The sequence below is a fragment of the Eleutherodactylus coqui genome, chromosome 3 (genome assembly GCF_035609145.1).
Source record: "Eleutherodactylus coqui strain aEleCoq1 chromosome 3, aEleCoq1.hap1, whole genome shotgun sequence".
In the NCBI taxonomy this organism is placed as follows: Eukaryota; Metazoa; Chordata; class Amphibia; order Anura; family Eleutherodactylidae; genus Eleutherodactylus; species Eleutherodactylus coqui.
This window is the reverse complement of record NC_089839.1, coordinates 222,735,955-222,756,203: the sequence shown is the minus strand read 5'-3', so window position 1 is coordinate 222,756,203 and position 20,249 is coordinate 222,735,955. Positions and strand designations below refer to the sequence as shown.

Sequence of the window (20,249 nt, the reverse complement as noted above, 5' to 3'; positions counted from 1 at the left end):
CGGTACAGATGCTTATCCAGGTGAGAGAGATATAGGCTGCTTTCACACCTGCGTCAGGGTCAGCTCAGGGTTTCTGTCTCTCTGCACCGTTTTTGGAGAAGACAAAATTAAATAAAACCAAAAAAAAGGGATCCATTTTTTCTCATTGATTTCAATGGGGTTCCAAAAAAACGGAAAGTAAATCAAAAGGCTTCAGTTTTCTTAGGTCTCCATTTTTTTACAGGAAAATAGCGTAGACTGCAGCATTAGTTTTCCGTAAAAGATGGAAACCTGATGGGAAGGAAGAAAAAGGTAGTTTCCGGTTTGCTTTTTTTTGCGTTTTTGAAACCCCATTGAAATCAATGGGAAAAAACAGATCCGTTTTATTTCAGTTTCTCTTCTCTAAAAGCAAAGCAGAGAGAGAAGGACACCCTTAACTAACCCTAACACAAGTGTGCAAGCAGATATAGATAGATAGATAGATAGATAGATAGATAGATAGATAGATAGATAGATAGATAGATAGATAGATAGATAGATAGATAGATAGATAGATAGATAGATAGATAGATAGATAGATAGATAGATATGGGATAGATAAATACATAGATATGAGATAGATAAATACATAGATATGAGATAGATAAATAAATACATCGATAGATATGAGAGATAGATAGATAGATATGAGATAGATATGAGATAGATAGATAGATAGATATAATAGATAGATGGATATAATATAGATAGATAGAAATATAGATATGATATAGTTGGATCAATAGATAGATAGATATAAATTGATAGATATGATAAAGAAAGATATGTAATAAATAGATATCAAAGAGATAGATAGAAATATAGATATAATATATATATATATATATATAGACAGATAGATAGATAGATAGATAGATAGATAGATAGATAGCATACTATTTACCTGTGCACTTGCGGTCAGTATCCTCCTTCTTAGAGCCAGTAATAGTAAGTTTACAGTTGAAGTTCTCTTCCCAATATTCTGCAAACCAGACGTTCCGCCTGTTATTTTCCAGGGTCCGAGAGGTGAAGTAGGCATCAAAACCTGCCAAAAGTAACCACATCAGCAGGTTAACTTTTCACGCTCCCTATCCAAAAATGTTTTCACTCTACTAATTGTATTTCTTTCTGTTTTTGTTCACCCTGAGCTTCTGGTGCAATGAAAACTGACAGACATGTAGCACAATAGAAACATGGTAGTTCGTGTCATTCAGGGTCTGTGGAAAGCTGAGTGACAGGCTTATTTGTACTGTTTCTACATTTATTTTTGGATGTTCATTGACTGCTTGGTGGGAATAGCCCTGCCGCCCCCAGCCCTCTGCATATTATAAGTTGCTGATGATTTGTGACTGTCTGGGTCTGTTCAGCTGAAGCGAGAAGTAAAGATCAGCTGTGTCACTCTCAACCTTTCCTTGTACCCAGATGAATGCTTAATTACGCCAGTGCTTCATTAACAGTTGCCAATCAGGATTAATTAGGAGCTTTTCAGTTTCCACCAGTTATTTTAAATATTTGCATAGCGTCTCGTGCCGCCATCATGTGCGGATTATATTATAGTTTTCCTGTTCTGAAATTATTCATGGCAACTCTTTAATTAAACTCTGCATCAGGTATGATTGGCCTACGGCGCTCCAAGCTGTTGCTGGACTACATCTCCCATGATCCTCAGGCTGCCGGAGGCGACCGTCACTACTACAGCTGTTGCTGGCAGGGCTCCATGATGAGTCCCTCCTGGATCGCAGGAGCTGACCAGTAAATATAAGTCCTTGAGTCATCCTTTTCTTTTCCATCAATTTATGACAAATTGCACTATTTTAACAAGAGCATTTGCCCCCCCCCCCCCCCCCCCCCAGGACATCGCAGCACTTTTGGACCTTCCAGAGTCCCCTGTTGGCCATGTTATTGGGAGATGGAAGCCATCTGGTGTGTGCGGTGCAGCCACATTCATGGAGACCTCGTAGACTGACAGAATGTGGACAACGAAGCCTTGTACCAGCTGTGAGGACATCACACACATCGTCTGCCCTCGTCAGGAGGTCTCACAGGACATTGGGACATCCATTAGCACCAGAACCACCCATAGGAAATGGCATGTGAAGGGTTGAGATGGACGACCGGCTGCACACAACATCACAGCAGTGACTTACAGCGGCGCCTGCGATGGGGCTCGGAGCATCGGACTGTAAATGAGTGGAAGCATGTGTTGTGGACGGCTGAATCACAGTACACCATCCTTTGATCGGATGGTAGCACTCAGGTGTGGCAGTTGTCTGGAGAGCAGTTTCTACCTGACTGCATCATCCCAATTGTGAAGTTTGGAGGAGGTTCTGTTATGGTGTGGGGTGTTCCTGCTGGGAAGGATTAGGGCAATTGGTTACAGTGAAGTTCACTCTCAATGCCAATGGGTACAGAGACATTCTGGACAATGTGGCATCTCCTACTCTGTGGCAATACTTGGGTACAACTCTGTGTCGCTACCAACATGACCGAGCACCATGTCATACAGCCCGCAATGTAGAGGAGCAAAATGTCTGCAGACTTCATCGGCCAGCCCAAAGTCTCATTCTAAATCGCACTGAACGGCAAAGTAGAACGCCGTATCCGTGCACACCCAACACGCCCATCCTCCAGGAAAATCCCTCCACACATCAATGGGAATTTAGTGGAAAGTGGCCTATGAGGGTTACTGCAGTCATCAAGGCCAAAGGCAGTCCAACATCAGATGGAAAAATGGGAATAAAATCCAATTTCATCATCTTCTATGTGCGTCCCAATACTTTTGTCAACACAATGTATATTCAGCTACTTGGAAAGTTGGATGACAACCAATATAGCTACCATTTCTGCTTCAACAGTGGCCGAACCCAACCTTCCCAATTTCCAGAATAGCAAATACAGCGATGTACCCTTGAACCCACAGCGCTCCATGACTAGACTGCGCACATTTATTGTAAATTCTGCGTTAGTTTTTTATACAACTCAATTTAAAAATATTTAATATTGATTTGCGCCAAAAAGCACTGATGTTCCGCCTTTCACTGCACTTTTTAAAAAGCGTGTGGAATTGATTGGAGTAAGGTTTAAGCCTCTTTCCCACAAGTGTTGTTACGCAACTTGCTTAGTCGTGATTAAAAATCGCGCCCATGTGAAGCATTGGATCCCTAAAAAGATAGGACATCGGCGGTCAAATACACGCCGGCTGATGTTTTGATGTGGCTGAAAAAGATAGGTCTTGCCCTATTTTTTGGCAGCGATCAGCTGGTGGCTCCCAGAGGGAAGGGGAGAGAGTTTAGCGCTACTAAACCATATCAGCTGGCTCTATTTACCTAATAGAAGTCACACTAAGCATTTCTCCCAACCGAAGGAATTCCGGGCTGCGGCGTATACACACCGCACCCAGACATGTGAATGGGTGAGAAAGCACAAATTTTAGCCACGACTTGGTTGTGGAATGTGTTGTTCAGCCACGATGTAGCCGCCCAAAAGTGCATCACTCGTGTGAAAGACGCCTTATAGACAGATACAAAGTGGTTGTCCGACTTCATTTTTTGAAGTGGTTTTCTGGACAAAACCAATTGATTACCTGTCCACAGGATTGGTCTTCAATAATTAAGCACCCAGGGACCCGCCCTTCAGGATTGCTGTTGATTAGCCGATTGCTTGGCCTGCTGTCAGGGCAGCAAGCCGGATGTGCATCATAGGGTACAGGAGTTGAAGTGCATTATAGGGCTTCACACCCATTGAAAACAATGCAAGCTGAAACAGCTATTGCAATATTGGCTATTTCGTCCGACACGGGGACGAATCGGAAGCGTAATAGCCGGCACCACTGCATGTAATCTGTGACATCACTGAGTCTTCTAGCCTAGTGACATTCTGTAAACCTATCATGGAAATCCTAATGTAAAAGTCTTGACAGGTTTATAGGATGTCAGTGATGACACCCCGTTGTAGGGCTCCTACTAGCTGCAGCAGTGACATGGCTAAACAATCACACAAGTGCGCTAGCGCTCCATTCACTTTCAATGAGATTCCGGGCGCCGCTCACCTATTCCTGTCTGCCAGCATTTCATTCATAGTGACGTCACTGCGGGGGAAGAAGCGACCCCTGCAGTGACAAGCAGAGTAGGACACAAGAGTCCCCTTCTGGAGACTGGTGGGGATTTTAGCAGTCAGTCCCCCATGATCTGTAAATTATCCCCTTTCCTGCAGATATCCTGGCTATCTCACAAAAAACTACAAATATCACAATTTTGGTGCATGAGAAAAAATTGTGACTTTTGTGCCCCAGAAATCTGGAACACAAAAGATGATACATCTGTCCCCATATCTCTAGACATATTTACAAATACATGCATCAACATCCTTCAAGACTTGATACATTGTTGCATTTTAAAAAAAACAAATAAGGAAAAAAAGCTGCCAGGAAAGTAGCAACAAATATTCCCCTGATGATAAATTCCCCATTGTGCTTCAATTCTTCACCATTTTCAAGGCTTGCTGTCGGTGAAATTGAACATTTTTCTGCACATCTAGGGGCTGAAAACCTGCACAGATATGATACTTCTTACAGCTGAGGGTTTGTTAAATTATGTCCAGTATGGACAATCCTCTGTGAGGTGAACATCAGCAGCATAAACCTATCTCCGCCCTGATAGTTTGTTACAATGTATCAGTGCAGGTAACATGTCTATCTGGAGTCTAGACTGGATACAACTGTAACAAACTCTCAGCAGCAGAAGTATTAGGCCTCGCTCACATGAGCGTATGCTCACTGCACATTACACAAGTAATTTTTGCCCGTGTAATATGCATTATGAATCTCCCATATACTTTAACTGCGGCTTTCACACACAGCGCCAAAAATACGTGTGCAAAGAATTGCGCTATCTTGGCATGTATTATGTGCGCATACATGGCACATTTCAGGACTAAAACATGCCCATCTGCTTGAGCCCTGAAAGTGCTGAATATTCCATGGACCAAAACAGAATATGCCTGTGTGAATGAGCCTGAAGACTATGCTACGCAATTCTAACAGGTTGCACATTATTCCGGCTTTTTTTCTAGATGGGATTCTGTGAACAGAAATAAGTCTAGGTAGGGCTTATTCACACAAATGAAATTATCGCACGGATATGCAATACATTCTTTTGAATGGATTTACTTCTTCCCAGAATCACTGTGAGGAAAACTGTTCTATACTTGGGCTTTCCCTTGGAACGCATCAGCTATTCTTTTTAATAGAACCTTGAAAGAAATTGCTTGGCATGCGCATGCCATGCTATGTGCATGCAAGTGTGTTGCAATTTTTCCTATTGAAGATAATGGGAAGCAAAAACTCATCGCTGTTCGGTGAAAATAGCACGTTCGCAAGTGCAATATCAGGGCGAACTTTCTTGGCCTGATAGCACACTCACCCATGTGAATGTAACTTTAGTTGTCAGCCTCTGAATGTAAACACGGATGTTTCCATTCACAGACAGCACACAGTGTTCTTGATAATGGTGAGAAATTGAGAGGGGAACATTTATCTAAGACCAGCATTACATACCCCTGTCTGTAAGACTAGCGGGGAATTATATGCAACAAATGTATCAAAAGGCACAGATCTCTTAATAAATTTGTCACATTTCTGGCTGTCCATGCACCAGAGTCAAATATGTGCCAGCTGTGAGCTGCCGTAGATTTGTGTTACAACTTATGCCAGTTTCTGACAAATTATAGTAAATGTATCACTCCGCAGAGCCCTTTCCCCTTCTGCTGAGCCTGCATCCACTTTTTTAAAAAGGGATGCCGTTATCAGAAAAATACCAAAAAGTTACAGATTTTAACTCAGGTATGACTTGAACAAAAATGGATGACTTCTTTATACCCTAGTTCTGGTGCAGGTGCCTTAATAAATTCCCCAAAGTCCATCAAGAAGTTGTAGAACAGTGTAATATTATTTCCGTACACCTGAAGCTGGCTTTTAAATATCTCCTGCATTACGCCGCATTCTCAACTGTCTATGGTTTCCATGTATTCCCTCAAATTTGCAATATTCCTAGAAAATATTCCTGCACGCTGTCAGCTCTGGAGATTTCGGTGTAAATAGCAGATGAGAACCAGAAGCGGAGATGCTATTTATAACCTGCTTATAGTCAGGGCACATATGGCGGCACATTGTTACTTGTCCTTGTTTTTACACTGTACCTGTTGTCGTGTGGGAGTCGCAAAGATGGTGTCTGTAGGCCTGTTATTGGGAAACAGTGAAACCATATGGATCTATCACTGAGGAATAACCTTGATATACTGCGTAACATATCATGCCCATTTATATAGACCATGCCCCAAAACAATGCAGTTAAATCATGAATAGTGCCCATGATCATTTTAGCAGACCCTGGGGATAAATCAGTTTGGGCTTCAGTCCATCATCGAATGATATGGTAATGCCTATAAGTCAGTGTTTGCCCATATAAGATGTTACACGGGCAGGCATGGAGGCTCTAGTACCCTGTTGTACCACCTGCAAGCATGGAGGTTCTCTTACCCTTTGTACTACTTCTAGCTTGGATACAAGATGTGATACTGCAGGCATGGAGGCATACAGGTTCCGTATGGTATAGTGCGGTATATCACTCCACATTTGCTGTAACTGAGCCTCTAGATTGTGCATACTTGTAGGCTGTCAAAGTTGGCATCCCAGATGATCCAATAAATTTTCTATTGGCGATAAATCTGGTGACCGGGCAGCCACAGAAGTGTGACAATGTTGTGGGGACATTCCAATAAACCCCTGGTGTGTGCAGCCGAGCATTATCCTGCTGGAAATGCCTCCTGAAAGTTGTCCTGAGAGGAACACATGTGGCTGCAGGATGTTCTGAACATGTCATTGTCCCTCATACCACTACTATAGATGACCAACTGTCGTATGTGATGACCCACCAAAACCACCACACCAGCAGTGGGGACAGTGTGCTGCTCCACAGCAAAGGCAAGATTGAGGCGCTCACCCCGAGGTCTCCAGACATGAACACGGCCGTCGTCAGTACCTAAACTAAACCTGGATTCATCAGTGAAGACAACCCAGTTCCATTCGGTAGCAGTCTAGTTTCGTCTTTCACTACACTACTGCAAAAACAGGTAACGGTGGGTGTCAAAGGCAGTACATATAATGGGTGCCACGAGTTCAAATGTCTTTCAGCCAGGTGTAATGATGGTGCCACCTGTCTCTGAATGGCAGACAACCAAACAGTTGGAGTTGCTCGTGCTTGTCAGACGATCAGACTATCCTCTCTACTGGTGGTCTGTCAAGGGCATCCTGAGCCCAGTCGCCTTGTGTAGTGTACCAGAGTTGTACACTCCATAAAGTAATGTGGTTACTTTCTAAATGTGTATATATGACTTTAAAATGTTCATATCTTGCTTGTTAGTCAATCATATTATGATTCAAATCCAATTTGTACCCTATTGGTTGGTTAGGTAGCAAGAAGGTAGTTGTCCTAGGATTGGAGGATAAGTCCTACGCATGGGATGGTTTAGAGACGTTAGTTAAAAGGAGAGAGGGCAGTGGCAGTTAGGAAAGTAAGGAGTGAGATGCAGAGGAAGGATGAAAAAGTAGTAAGAACAGTAGGAGGAGAGCCAGTGCAGTGGGAAGGAGAAAATATGAGTACAACAAGGAGTATTGTATTTATCAAAGAAAGGAATAAGGGAAAGACAGTTTAGTTGTGCAAGATAAAGCAAAGAAAAGAAGAATCAGTTTGTGTATTAACAGAATTAAACAAAGAAGTAAAGCAAACAGCTTTAGTAACAGTAACTAAAAAAAGAAGCTCTATAATTGAAGAAAAAGAGAAATAGAGAAGCATAAGGGCGAAGCATAGTGTATAGTAGAGATCCCTGTGCTTTAAACTTGTCATAGTGCCCAAGTATACAGATGAGGTTTCTGTACTTAATGCCTGCATGTGTACAGATGTATGTTCCTGTACGTAACTAGAAAAGTCTACATTAAGCAATGAAGTAAATGCAAACTGCATGAAATTTATTGAAGATCCTTCTCTAAGAAATAAATTGTTTAACTGTTTTTACATTGATCCTGACTCCTGGAGTTCCTTTCCCACCACCGTAACATTTGTACTGAGGGACCACACAACACTTCAGGGGAAAGGACTAAAACCCCCTCGTAATTTTGGCTTATTACTTTGTATTATTACCAGATTGACCCACATGCAAACATAACATGTTTGGAAATATGGTTGTTGGGAACTTCTGAATTTGCTTGATTATGTGATTATTCAGAGTGTCACTTTCTCTCACCTCTTCTGTCTCTCTCTCGCCGCAACACCCTCTCAACACTTCTCTCTCAACGCTTTTCTCTCTTTTGCTTGACAAGGAGTGTACATTTGTCACGAATAGCCAGGCACATACTATACTTAGACCGGAGCATGAAGCACAGGTCTAAGGAAATATCCCCATTGTGCCTGGTAAATAATTTATAGCATCCTTGATAATAATATACAAGTGCAGCAGAGAGTTCTCACCATCTGTAATCTGTGGTGCTATATAAGACTGTGGAACAGATCCAGCTCTGCTACATGTGTCCAATTTGGACCATGGTACAGCATTGTATTGCACAGTCCATGGGTGATCCATTTGTTGTGGGGGCTCTGTGCACCCTCCATGCGGCAGTGATTTGTCTGGATCACAGTGATGTGTTTGGATAGTAGATACATCTCCATAGGAGCCTTCTCCAAACACGTTGATGTCATCCTCAGGTTGTATCCCTGCGGTGTCGGCATTCTCGCCTGTCCCCGGGGAAGATGATTCTTGGCTGATAAATATTTCAGACAGGTGAATTTATCTGCAGTGTGAAGTTCAGCAGGAGGGAGCTAAGTACCCAGAACGTCTCCGCCACAATGCCAAGTACCTTCTATAGAGTCAGCCATCTGTGCAGCTTCCAACATAGAAATATACAATGTGCCAATCCGCAGCCTCCTACAGAGCTGAGCAAAGCGTGAAAGTCAGGGAGCAAACAATGTGGGGTCCTTCATAGACAAAGGAGGCGCAGCACCCACATCCATGTGCAGAACAGTATACAAATAGGTGTGTGACATTGCAAATACATTGTATGACTTATTATGTACTGATTATCATACTTCAGAGCTGCACTCACTATTCTGCTGGTGGAATCACTGTGTACATTCATTACTTATCCTGTACTGATCCTGAGTTACATCCCGTATTATCCTCCAGAGCTGCACACACTATTCTGCTGGCGGAGTCACTGTGTACATACATTACTTATCCTGTACTGATCCTGAGTTACATCTTGTATTATACTCCAGAGCTGCACTCACTATTCTGCTGGTGGAGTCACTGTGTACATACATTACTTATCCTGTACTGATCCTGAGTTACATCCCGTATTATCCTCCAGAGCTGCACACACTATTCTGCTGGCGGAGTCACTGTGTACATACATTACTTATCCTGTACTGATCCTGAGTTACATCTTGTATTATACTCCAGAGCTGCATTTACTATTCTGCTCATTGTTTTTTGGAAACAGTCAGTAAGTTTATGGTTGGACACACCCCTCACAACTTAGCTCCTATAATTCATTACGCAGATGAAATATACATATAGCGTATGGATAGCAGACAACCAAACGTCAGCAGCAGATTCCCCCGACTCCCCCTTACACATTTATGTTGGGCTCCGTCAAGCAGCAGCTTATCTCCTACAGGAACAATGCATTTAGCAGTCGCCTCATTCTCCCTGTCAATGTCCCAAAGTATTTCTTCTAAGTTGCAGAATTATTAATGCAGCTCTGGGTGTAATTAGAGTAGAAGACATGATGCCGCTCAGAATCACATAAATGGAGTATGAACAATTCTTTTCAGATTTAACCTGTAAAGCGTCGCTCATTAGTGGATACAGTGTAGAATGACCCCACAAATCATTGTCTACAGCCACATGACGATAGCTGGAGCCCGGAGCGCTGCGGTCTTTTTTATCCTCTATGTATTTGGCGCCATTTCAAGTCTGTATGAAGCCAACAAGTCCCAGTTTTTACCAAGTCACAGTCAGCGGCCTCCTCTTCCAGACGCCGTGGGAGTGGGGCTGGGAAGAAGCTTCATTTGGCTTCTTCTCAAACACATCTGTGCACGTGTGGGTCCCCGGGGGCAATCGCGCAGCTTCTCTCTGCTTTGGCAGTCAGTATTTAATTGTGGGTTCGTATGCATGGAGTAACAGAGAAATGGCAGAATATGAAGGCTTCGGAGGGAAACATTGTTTTTCTTATTATCTTTGTCGTTCTCCGGGGAACTGGGAAAATTCTATTGTAATGTGAGCGCCGCGTTCAACTGTGACAGACACCAGGCTTGTCCTGTGCAACTATGGAAAAGATGCTAACTGCATCCCAGGGATAAAGAGCTGATGTCTCCAGGGACCCCAGGAGCTCCGGATGAGAGATGGGAGTGGGGCTAATGGGAAGGTTCACTAAGACCTGTAACACTGTGGAGTGCGAGGGCAGTGGATGGGGACAAATGACCGCGGTCACAACTGATGAGTGGCACATGGTGCAGTAGAACCCAGATCCAGGCTCCTAAGGGGTCGAAAGTCCCCGGTATAGGAGAAGTACTATAAATTCATGGAATATACATTATGTATAAAAGTATTTTCCCCACACCAATCCGGTGCTGTCAGGTGTTGTGTGAGCATTAGGTATAAAGGAGAGGATCACACAACATATTCCAGTACAGAAACCATCAGATGCCCCCAGGTGTAGTGCTGACAATGGGGTCTGGTGATGGGATGTCATCAACCAATCAGTATGGGACATCGCAGCACTTTTGGACCTTTCAGAGTCCACTATTGGCCATGTTATTGGGAGATGGAAGCCATCTGGTGTGTGCGGTGCAGCCACGTTCAGGAAGACCTCATAGACTGACAGAACGTGGACAACGAAGCCTTGTCCTAGCTGTGAGGCATCACGCACATAGTCTGTCCTCGTCAGGAGGTCTCACGGGACATTGGGACATTCATTAGCACCAGTACCATCCATAGAGAGCTGCATGTGAAGTGTTACCATGGATGAGCGGCTGCACACATCACAGCAGTGAATGCATAGCGGCGCCTGCGATGGTGCTTAGAGCGTCAGACTGTAAGTGAGTGGAAGCAAGTGTTGTGGATGGCTGAATCACAGGACACCATCTTCCAAATGGATGGCCACACTTGGGTGTGACAGTTGTCTGGAGAGTCGTTCCTACGTGACTGCATCATCCCAACAGTGAAGTTTGGAGGAGGTTCGATTACAGTATGGGGGTGTTTCTGCTAGGAAGGACTAGGGCCATTGGTTATAGTGAAGTCCATCCTCACCACCAATGGGTATAGAGACACTCCTGACAATGTGGCATCACCTACCCTGTGGCAATACTTGGGTACAGCTCCATGTGTCTACCAACATGACCAAGCACCATGTCATACAGCACATAGTGTAGAGGAGCAGAATGTCTTCAAACTTCATTGGCCAGATCTCAATCCCATCAAGCATCTTTGGGATGAACTAGAATGCTGTAACCATGCCCACCCATCATCCCACACATCATTATCTGAAGCTCTCCTCCAGGAATGGAGGCAAATCCCTCCCCACATATATGGGAATTTGGTGGAAAGCGGCCTAGGAGGGTTACTGCAGTCATTGAGGCCAAAGGCGTCCCAACACCAGTTGGAAAACTGGGAATAAAATTGAATTTTATCACCTTCTTTGTTTTCCCTAATACTTCAGTCAAGGTAGTATATGTAGTTGGGTGGCTGCCTAGTGTATATTAGATTTTACATCAGGTGTCAGAAGCTCTGCCTCTGACTGATGGGCCCATAACAGTCCTTAAAGGGGCATTCCCATGTGAGGCTTTCATGGCATATCCACAGAATATGCCATAAAAGTCTGATATGTGCGTTTCCAACCTCTGGGAACTGCACCTATCTGTATTTTTGCCCCCGGCCTGGCTGAATGCAGTGGCCGAGGATTTCAGGAGTTATGGGAACATCCAAGTGAGCTTCGCTATGCTGTTTCCATAAGTCTAAGAAATTCAGCTGGGCCAGGGGCAGTAATATAGTTAGATGTGGGCCCCAGATCACAGAGGTGAGATCCACATAGGACTGTCACTAAAAATACTGTCCAAGGGCATGGCTAGGGGTGTTGCTTATCATGGCATATCTTTTTATCTCTGTTATTCCAGTGGCCCCTATAGTAATAGTGCTGCCCTCAGTGGCTCAAAAAGTAAACGTGCCCCCTCTCAGTGGCTCCAATAGTAATGATGTCCCCAATAGTGCCCTCTTTAGTGTCCCCAATAATAATAGTGCCACTGTGTTGTAAATAATCTCATGTTTTCTTTGATGCATAGATTATTATTTTCTGGATTATCAGACAGTCATAGAAAAGCCAATAAAACTTGTGCGTGAGGGCGGAGAACCTTCAGAAAGAAAACAGAATAATAACATGAGATTTGCTGCTGTCATTGGTTCTCCCTCTAGGTAATGAGACCGAGGATTAAATGAAATGCTCTATAATAACATCGGTCCTCTATAGAACATTTGTTGAGGCAAATATTTCTAATTTGGAGTCAAAATCAGGAAATCCCATATAGAAGTTTTACTGGTGAGGGAGGAGTGCACAGAGCACTTGGGCACCATCCCCCTTCTTCCGGCAGGGGTGCTGCAAACCCTTATATGCAACCTGAGGTGAAGTGTTAAATGCCTCACCTACCCCCCCAAAAAACAAATTTAACAGGCATTAAAAGTGCCAATACACAAGATACCCAACACATGTTTGAACCACTGAGACTTGTCTAAAGTGACAGAGTAATAGTGTCTCTAGTAGTAATAGTGACCCCCTTAGTGGCCCCAGTAGTAATAGTGACCCCCTTAGTGGCCCCAGTAGTAATAGTGACCCCCTTAGTGGCCCCAGTAGTAATAGTGACCCCCTTAGTGGCCTCAGTAGTAATAGTGAACCCCTTAGTGGCCCCAGCTGTAATAGTGACTTACTGGCTGGACAGCAACCCACCATCTCTCTGATGCCCTGATGGGCCCAGGTCACCTTACGGTAGTGGAACCCTTGCCCTTCAGTACTGCAGCATTACTAAGCAGATCGGCCCATGGGATGCTGGGAAAGCTGCATGCCCAGGCCTCCTGCAGTTGTAATTAAGGCTATATGGAGAGGACTATTACTCCACATGCGCCTTCCACCTGGGTTGTTGTCAGCCAGCTTTTCCAGATCTCTGAATATCTGTACCGAGGATCAAACATAAAGCCTTCTGTTTACTGGCGCCGCTTATCTTTGCAGCTTCAGAGTGAAGGTAAAATGTAGCTCACCTGCTTTCTCTTGTAATTAACAGGCCTAAAATAAGCAGAGTTTTCGGTAAGTCTCAATTAATTGTGATAAAAGTCTCGCTTGCCGCGTAGTGCGGCACCAGCTACGGAGACTGTCACACAATGAAGCCGACCGAGCGCTTTGTATTAAAGGGCAGAGCCATTAAAATCGTGTTTGCATTTGAACACAGACTATTAAGCCGTAGATAAATGAAAAAATGTACAAGAGAGATGTTTCCGCAGCCGAGCCTCCATTCATGAATCAAGATCGCGTGTTATTGCCACGCAGCAACTCTATTTGTTCTCTTCCAGAAACGTATAAATATATAAGATGTCGATGTCCTGACACAGGCGGCAGCTACCCTGTACTATTACACTTCACTTGTTTTATTTTACTGCAGGGTAGAAAACATCTGTTGAGACCTGGAAACCATCAACAAGCAGGTGAACTGAGGAGGTGGTGTACTGTCTCTATATACAGGTCCTGGGGGGATTAACAGTTACAGGTTAACGCTGTGTATGGAGGTGTGTTGTGTTTTTGGGTGCGTAGGGGGTAACTATGGCCAGGTATGGAGATAAGAAGGTTTGGTGAGAACTAGAGGTGGTTGATCTACCGGAGGACTTCCAGTTATAGCTGTATATGAGGATTTATGGTTAAGCTGTGCACAGGGTGCATTCATGGCCCGGTTAAAGCCGTTTATGAGGTTTTGTGGTTTTGATGGTTCACTGTGTAATTGTGGCCTTTTCTGTGTATAAGAAGGGTCATCAGTGCTGATAGTGGTAGCTGCTTCAGGGGGTATGTGCTTGGGGTTGGTGTTTTTTGGAGTGCACAGGGTGTACTGTGGAGAGAACAGAAGTTCGGTGAGTATCTGGACTTGGGTTCCGGAATCTGGATAAAGTGATACATGGGCTTTTGTGGTTCTTGGGGTGCACAGGATGTATTTATGACCTGTTATGGAGAGAAGGGGGAGTTCACTGAGTGTTGGGGGGTAGCTTCTCTATCTGAGGCCTGGTTATACTTGCCATTACAATATAGAACATATGGCATTCGTGGCATGATGCAGCATTGTGACACTTTTATATGTGGTCCCACCATATCTACCATTCAAAGACTGTATCTCTGGAAGTACTATGTGATGACATTTCTATTTGATTCTTGAACCTTTGAAGTGTATATATGTTTGTGATATATCCAATCTACCAACAATTGGGATATCTGGAATACTGCATGGTACATCATACATATATGAGCACATTTTTTCTGTATACCTTTTCATTTGGGGTTCTTTCTACTAGAGCCTTGTGTGGCACAGAGTGCTAAGCTCTCACTCACGCCATGAAGGTTGTGAGTTCAATCCCTGCATTGTTCAGGCAGCCAGCTCAAGGTTGACTCAGCACTCCCTCCTTCCGAAGTCAGTAAAATGAGTACCCAGCTTGGTGGGGGGTAATAAATAAATTACTTGAAAGCACTGTGGAATAAGTTGGTGTTATACAAATAACAAGAATTTGTTTTCCACCTGTTAGTACACTAAGTGTTGAAGCAGATATAACATCTACTTATTTCCACACAGTTGAAGATATAAAATGGGAGCCTCTAGAATATGAGATTTGATCCATAGTTGAGAGTATAAAAGATTTGGTTATATACATCATTGTTGACTCGTATATCTGAGAATCCATAGTATATTGGATACATTCCCCTTCCATCCCCCTCCCCTGCTTTTTAATCATGGGAATGGTAGGCTCAGGTAGGGTTAGGTTTATGTGTGGGGTTGTCCTTTTCAGGGTAGTTACTCTGCTTTTCCATCTATAGTTTAGTGTTTGTAATCTTTCTATGTAGGACTTCTGGTTAAGGTTGTTTAACCTGTTAGTGACCGCCCATATGCCTTTTGACGGCAGTCACTAATGGGCTTTATTCTGATTCACCATCATTTTATGGTGCGGCATCAAAATAAAGTTGTGGGGCCAGGTAGTGTAATAACTCCTGGCTTTCAGCTACCAGAAGTTGCTGACAGCTTGGACCCTGACCGGACGCTGCAGTGACCGTTCTCCGGTCATGCATCGTTCATTGAATAATGGCAAATCAGTGCAAGGGAATGTGAAAGTTCTTCATGTTTCATCTCTCACCAGTCCGATCGGTGAGCGAAGATGAAACAGTATTGGAGGCCTCCTGGACTGTCCCCTGTTGCCGATCTTCATCTTCCTCACCCCGATTTAACCCCCTTTTATTTTTTTCATTTGTGCTGGACAATTTACTGCAGAGCACCTCCACCTCGGTTTATTCCATTCTGTGGAGCCCCACAAGTGTCCCAGAAATATTTTAAAAAATTGGAGAATCATACTGTTAATGGGTTTAGTAACATAAAGCCTCCATCCACTCATACTGGTCCACCAGTGTTGTACATACGACTGTATTTGTGGCAGTTATACGTCGGACCCGTTTTGAAACAGTAATGTGTTTATCTTATTTCTTCGATAATCCCCCCCCCCGATAAGTCTTCCCCAAGAGATGACCTGCCTACGACAGATTGAATAAACCAAGACACCTAACCTCCCTGTTAAAAGGAGCCTTTCAAAATATATATACCCCTGAGAAAAATCTGTTAGTTGTTGAGTCCCTGCTGAGCTTCAAGGGCCAACTCTCCTTCCAGCAGTTCATCCCATCCAAACGCGCCAGTACGGTGTCTAATCATATAAGGTGTGCGAGAGCACTACAGGACATACGTGTGAAAAATAAAAAATTATCATACTTTTTCACCTGTTTAAATTATTTCCTGCAAAAATCTGTGGTGTCAAAATGCTTAGCTCATCGCTAGATGAATTCATTAGGAAGTAATTTGTGGGGGGTTTCCATCATGTTAGCAGCTCAATGGCTCTAAAAATGTACAAGCAAAATTTCTGTTCTGAAAGCCACCGGCTGCCCCTTTCCTTTTGGGCCCCATTGTGCATACAGACATAATACTAGGGCCCCAATGGGAATATTTCTGAACATGGGGAAAACAGGGATTTCAATTTTGGGGTGCTCATCCTCATTTTCATGTGCACTACAGAAAAAAAACTAGACAATTATTTTTTCTCTTTTTAATTGCATTAAGTCCTGAAAAAAAACACTTGGTCAAAATACTCCTGACACCCCTCAGAGAACACATTAAGGGGTATATTTTTTTAAACGGGGTCATTTGTGGGGTATCTATCATTCTGACACCTATGAACCTTTGCAATCTTGGCTTGGTGTAGGAAAACAAAGTGTTCCTCAACATTTTAATACTTAATGTTAAATTTGTACGTCTCCTAAATTGCTAAAAAAAAAAAAAAAAATTTTGAAATGTTCTTCCAGAATAAAGTAAACAGATGGAAATATATCTTATCAAAATTTGTACAGTATGTTTGCACATATTTGACATACTGCAGTTGAAAATATGAAAAGAATGACATTTTTTTTTATTTTTTTTTTAAGTCTCTGCAATTTTCACACTTTTAATTAATATACACAAATTCTATCGCTCTATTTTTACCAGCTTACTGAAGTACAATATGTGGTAAAAAAAAAACAATGTCAGAATCACTGGGATATGCAAAACCTTTACGGAGTTATTCTGTGTTAAAGTGACACATGTCAGATTTCCAAAATTTGGCCTGGTCATTAAGGCACAAACAGGCTTGGTCACTAAGGGGTTATGTGGTACTTTTGGGTGTGGAGGATATATATGGCCTCGTATAGAATGAAAGAGGGTTGATCAGTGCTAGAGGGCAGCTTCTCTATGTTAGAGCTTTTAATTAAGGTTGCATGTGGGGTTTTGTGGTACTTTGGGGTGTATGTATGGCCTGGTATAGCATGAAGGAGGGTGGGTGATTGCTGTTTCTGCTCCAGGAGGGCCACATTTGCTTTTCTCTTCTGCCCCTGAATTAGTCCACATCATTGTATCAGGAAAAACATTGCACAAATTATCCTCTAGATCCATGTGAAGGATGTAGGTCAGCATCCCCTTTCTGAACTCTTCGTATATGGGGACCGCTGGTCCTGACATCTCTGCTCCTTATTTCCTTAATCATCTCCGCATGACTCGCTGCTGATGGGAAGTAGTTGCACCATGTTTGTGTCAATGTCCTGTTCCTTTGTCACCTCCATGGGACCACTCCGGGGACGCTCCTGCTGGGATTGAGGCTGCCGTGAAGACTCGGCTGCCATCACTTAGCTGCTTAAGCTGAACACTTTACAAATCAAGTGATTAACATGCAATTACTGCGCTACCGCTCCTCTCCTTGGTCCTGTCTTGCATTATGTAAATGAGTTGTGACCTTATCCATTTAGCATAATTAATCAACATAAATGATCACATCAAAGAGGCCCTATTATAAAACTAGAGCGGCATCACTCAATGTCCTATGTGGTAATGATGTGGATATTATGTAACCGCTGTCTATATCTTCATGTATCCTGTTACTAATATACAATGATACAATGTAACAAGGCAGAACAATACATTGGGCAGTCACATGATATCAGCCCTGATTTCCAATGGGAACATCACCTCGGTATTCTGCACACGCATTGTGCTGCATCCCAATAATATTTTACAGTAAGGGTCCTTTCACTCATAGTGGAAAGGACGCACCAAAATCTGCATATTTTACTTTGAGAGGACTAGAAACACTATGCAAAGGGGCTGACAATTGCTTGCTACAAAGAGGGAGAAAGTAGCTGTGTTACAACCACAATCTATTGGGGACAACTGATTGTGACAAGGAACCAAGGAAAACAGTGCCATAGAGTTGCACTCCTGACACGGGACAAACCCAAGTCGGTGATATTGGCAATTCCAATACAACAAAACTGTAAGTGGGGTCGGTCTCAACACAAACATTAGGTGTGCACTAGTCAAACAGGCTTGTTGTAATGTGAGAGACCATGCTAAGGGACTTGGACTATTTAGCAAATTGCCATTGCTCACAGTTATGGACTGAGATAGTGTTACAGGGGTGTGAGCCTACATATAGACTGGAGTCTATACAGCTGAGGGGGGCAACTGCAATGTCAAGAAGAGAGGAGGAAGTGATGACCTGGCGAGTATGTGTAATTCAGGCTGCCCTCAGAATGTGTGTATGGTATATACAGTATGTGGGCATTTAAGGTATATACTGTATGTGTGTGTCTGTATCTATAAGATATACATACTGTATGAAAGTGATACACACACAAACAAATATCATGCATAAAAAGATGGAAAAAAACACATATTTGGGTACGTTCACACATTGCAGATTTTAAGTCACATTGTGTTTAGGCTATCAAGTCAAATCAGAGGAATGTATACTCCAATGTATACCTCCATCTTATACCGCTGTGTGTTACAGTGCACGACGTCTGCCATTAAGTGTTAAAAAAAAAGTATAGTGCTCAAAATACTGTATTTTTTTTTCAAAAGTGCTGGATAGCAGCCTTTGCAACCACCCCTCGCAATGTATGGTTATGGCTCTTCGTATCCAATGTCATTTGAACAATTGCTGTTTAGCAGGCGAAGGAGTGCAGCAAGCAACTGAGCCATAGGGACGGGGAGGGGGGGGGGGGTGTTAGGCAATATCTTTGGTGTAGGAAAACCTACCTCTGCACTCACCTGAGTGACCTCTTCAGTCAATGGGGATCCCATGCAGCAGATCCCCATTGATCCAGTATTGATGACCCATCCTGAGGACAGACCATCAAAATTGAAACCCCTTTAAAAAATATCAAGGCCACTTTGTTTTTTCCGTTACTACTTTTCACAGCTCGCTCCGTCAGTGCCCCGGCATCAGAACGAGGTGACCCGGTGTTTTCCAGGGACGTTTTAAGCATTAGAGATAAATGGGATTCATTAATATTCCTATTAGCCCCGTGCCTCGCTCCTTATAATGCTTCTTCCTTCAAGTCGCCGAGGTTTTCCCATGAATGCCTTCCCCTCCCCCAACCTGCCGACTTAGTTACCTTTTTAGCATTGTAAATGACAGGCGTGTTTTTTCCTTAAAACAAGTCGTCTGCTGCGTTCTTCGAAGCAGATGCTTCATATTAGATGATGAAACGGTGACACTAAATGTGTCTGTTCTAATTCTGCTCAGATTCATTACCATGTAGCAACAACAGAGACGACACTGCGGCTAATGCGAGTGGGTGGGATGCCTCCCCATTACACAGGTGGCAGCCTTCCTTTTGTTATACCTGTCCTGATCACTGCGGCTAATAAGAGCGGGTGGGATGCCTTCCCATCAGATAGGTGGCATCTTCCCTCTGTTATACCTGCCGTGATCACTGCAGCTAATGCAAGCGGGTAGGATGCCTCCCCATCACACAGGTGGCAGCCTCCCTCTGTTATACCTGTCCTGATCACTGCAGCTAATGCGAGTGGGTGGGATGCCTTCCCATCACATAGGTGGCATCTTCCCTCTGTTATACCTGTCCTGATCACTGCAGCTAGTGCGAACGGGTGGGATGCCTTCCCATCACATAGGTGGCAGCTTTCCTCTGTTATACCTGTCCTGATCACTGCAGCTAATGTGAGTGGGTGGGATGCCTTCTCATCACATAGGTGGCAGCTTCCCTCTGTTATACTTGTCCTGATCACTGTGGGGCAGCCGTAATTCAGGTCGTGGATACCATTTACTAGAGATGTAATGTGAAGCTGCTGGTTCCAGTGCAAAATCTGTAACAGGACTGCCATCTATAATGCATCATTCATTGTACTGGTCTCCTAATGCTCCAGGGCCCGGTTGCAATTGCATCCTCTGCACCCACCATAGCTATATCGCTGCCATTCACACACACAACACCATGTGCTGGCCTGTCAGCCAGCTGCATAAATCATAACAGGTGACCCATGTCTTGTATTAAGAAGCACAAATCACTG

General features: G+C 43.5%; 1 protein-coding gene and 1 long non-coding RNA gene across 2 annotated transcripts in view; one reads left to right on the top strand and one right to left on the bottom strand.

Annotated features, from left to right (window-relative positions):
* Positions 1-1,819, top strand: part of LOC136621464 (uncharacterized) — a 28,282-nt gene extending 26,463 nt beyond the window's left edge. Inside the window, exon 3 of the long non-coding RNA XR_010791243.1 lies at positions 1,629-1,819. This is a non-coding gene — a long non-coding RNA (uncharacterized lncRNA). The remainder of the gene's footprint in view (positions 1-1,628) is intronic.
* Positions 1-20,249, bottom strand: part of GRM7 (glutamate metabotropic receptor 7) — a 402,867-nt gene that overhangs the window by 181,524 nt on the left and 201,094 nt on the right. Inside the window, exon 5 of the mRNA XM_066596970.1 lies at positions 923-1,063. Within this exon, the coding sequence (XP_066453067.1) occupies positions 923-1,063 (141 nt within the window). The remainder of the gene's footprint in view (positions 1-922; positions 1,064-20,249) is intronic.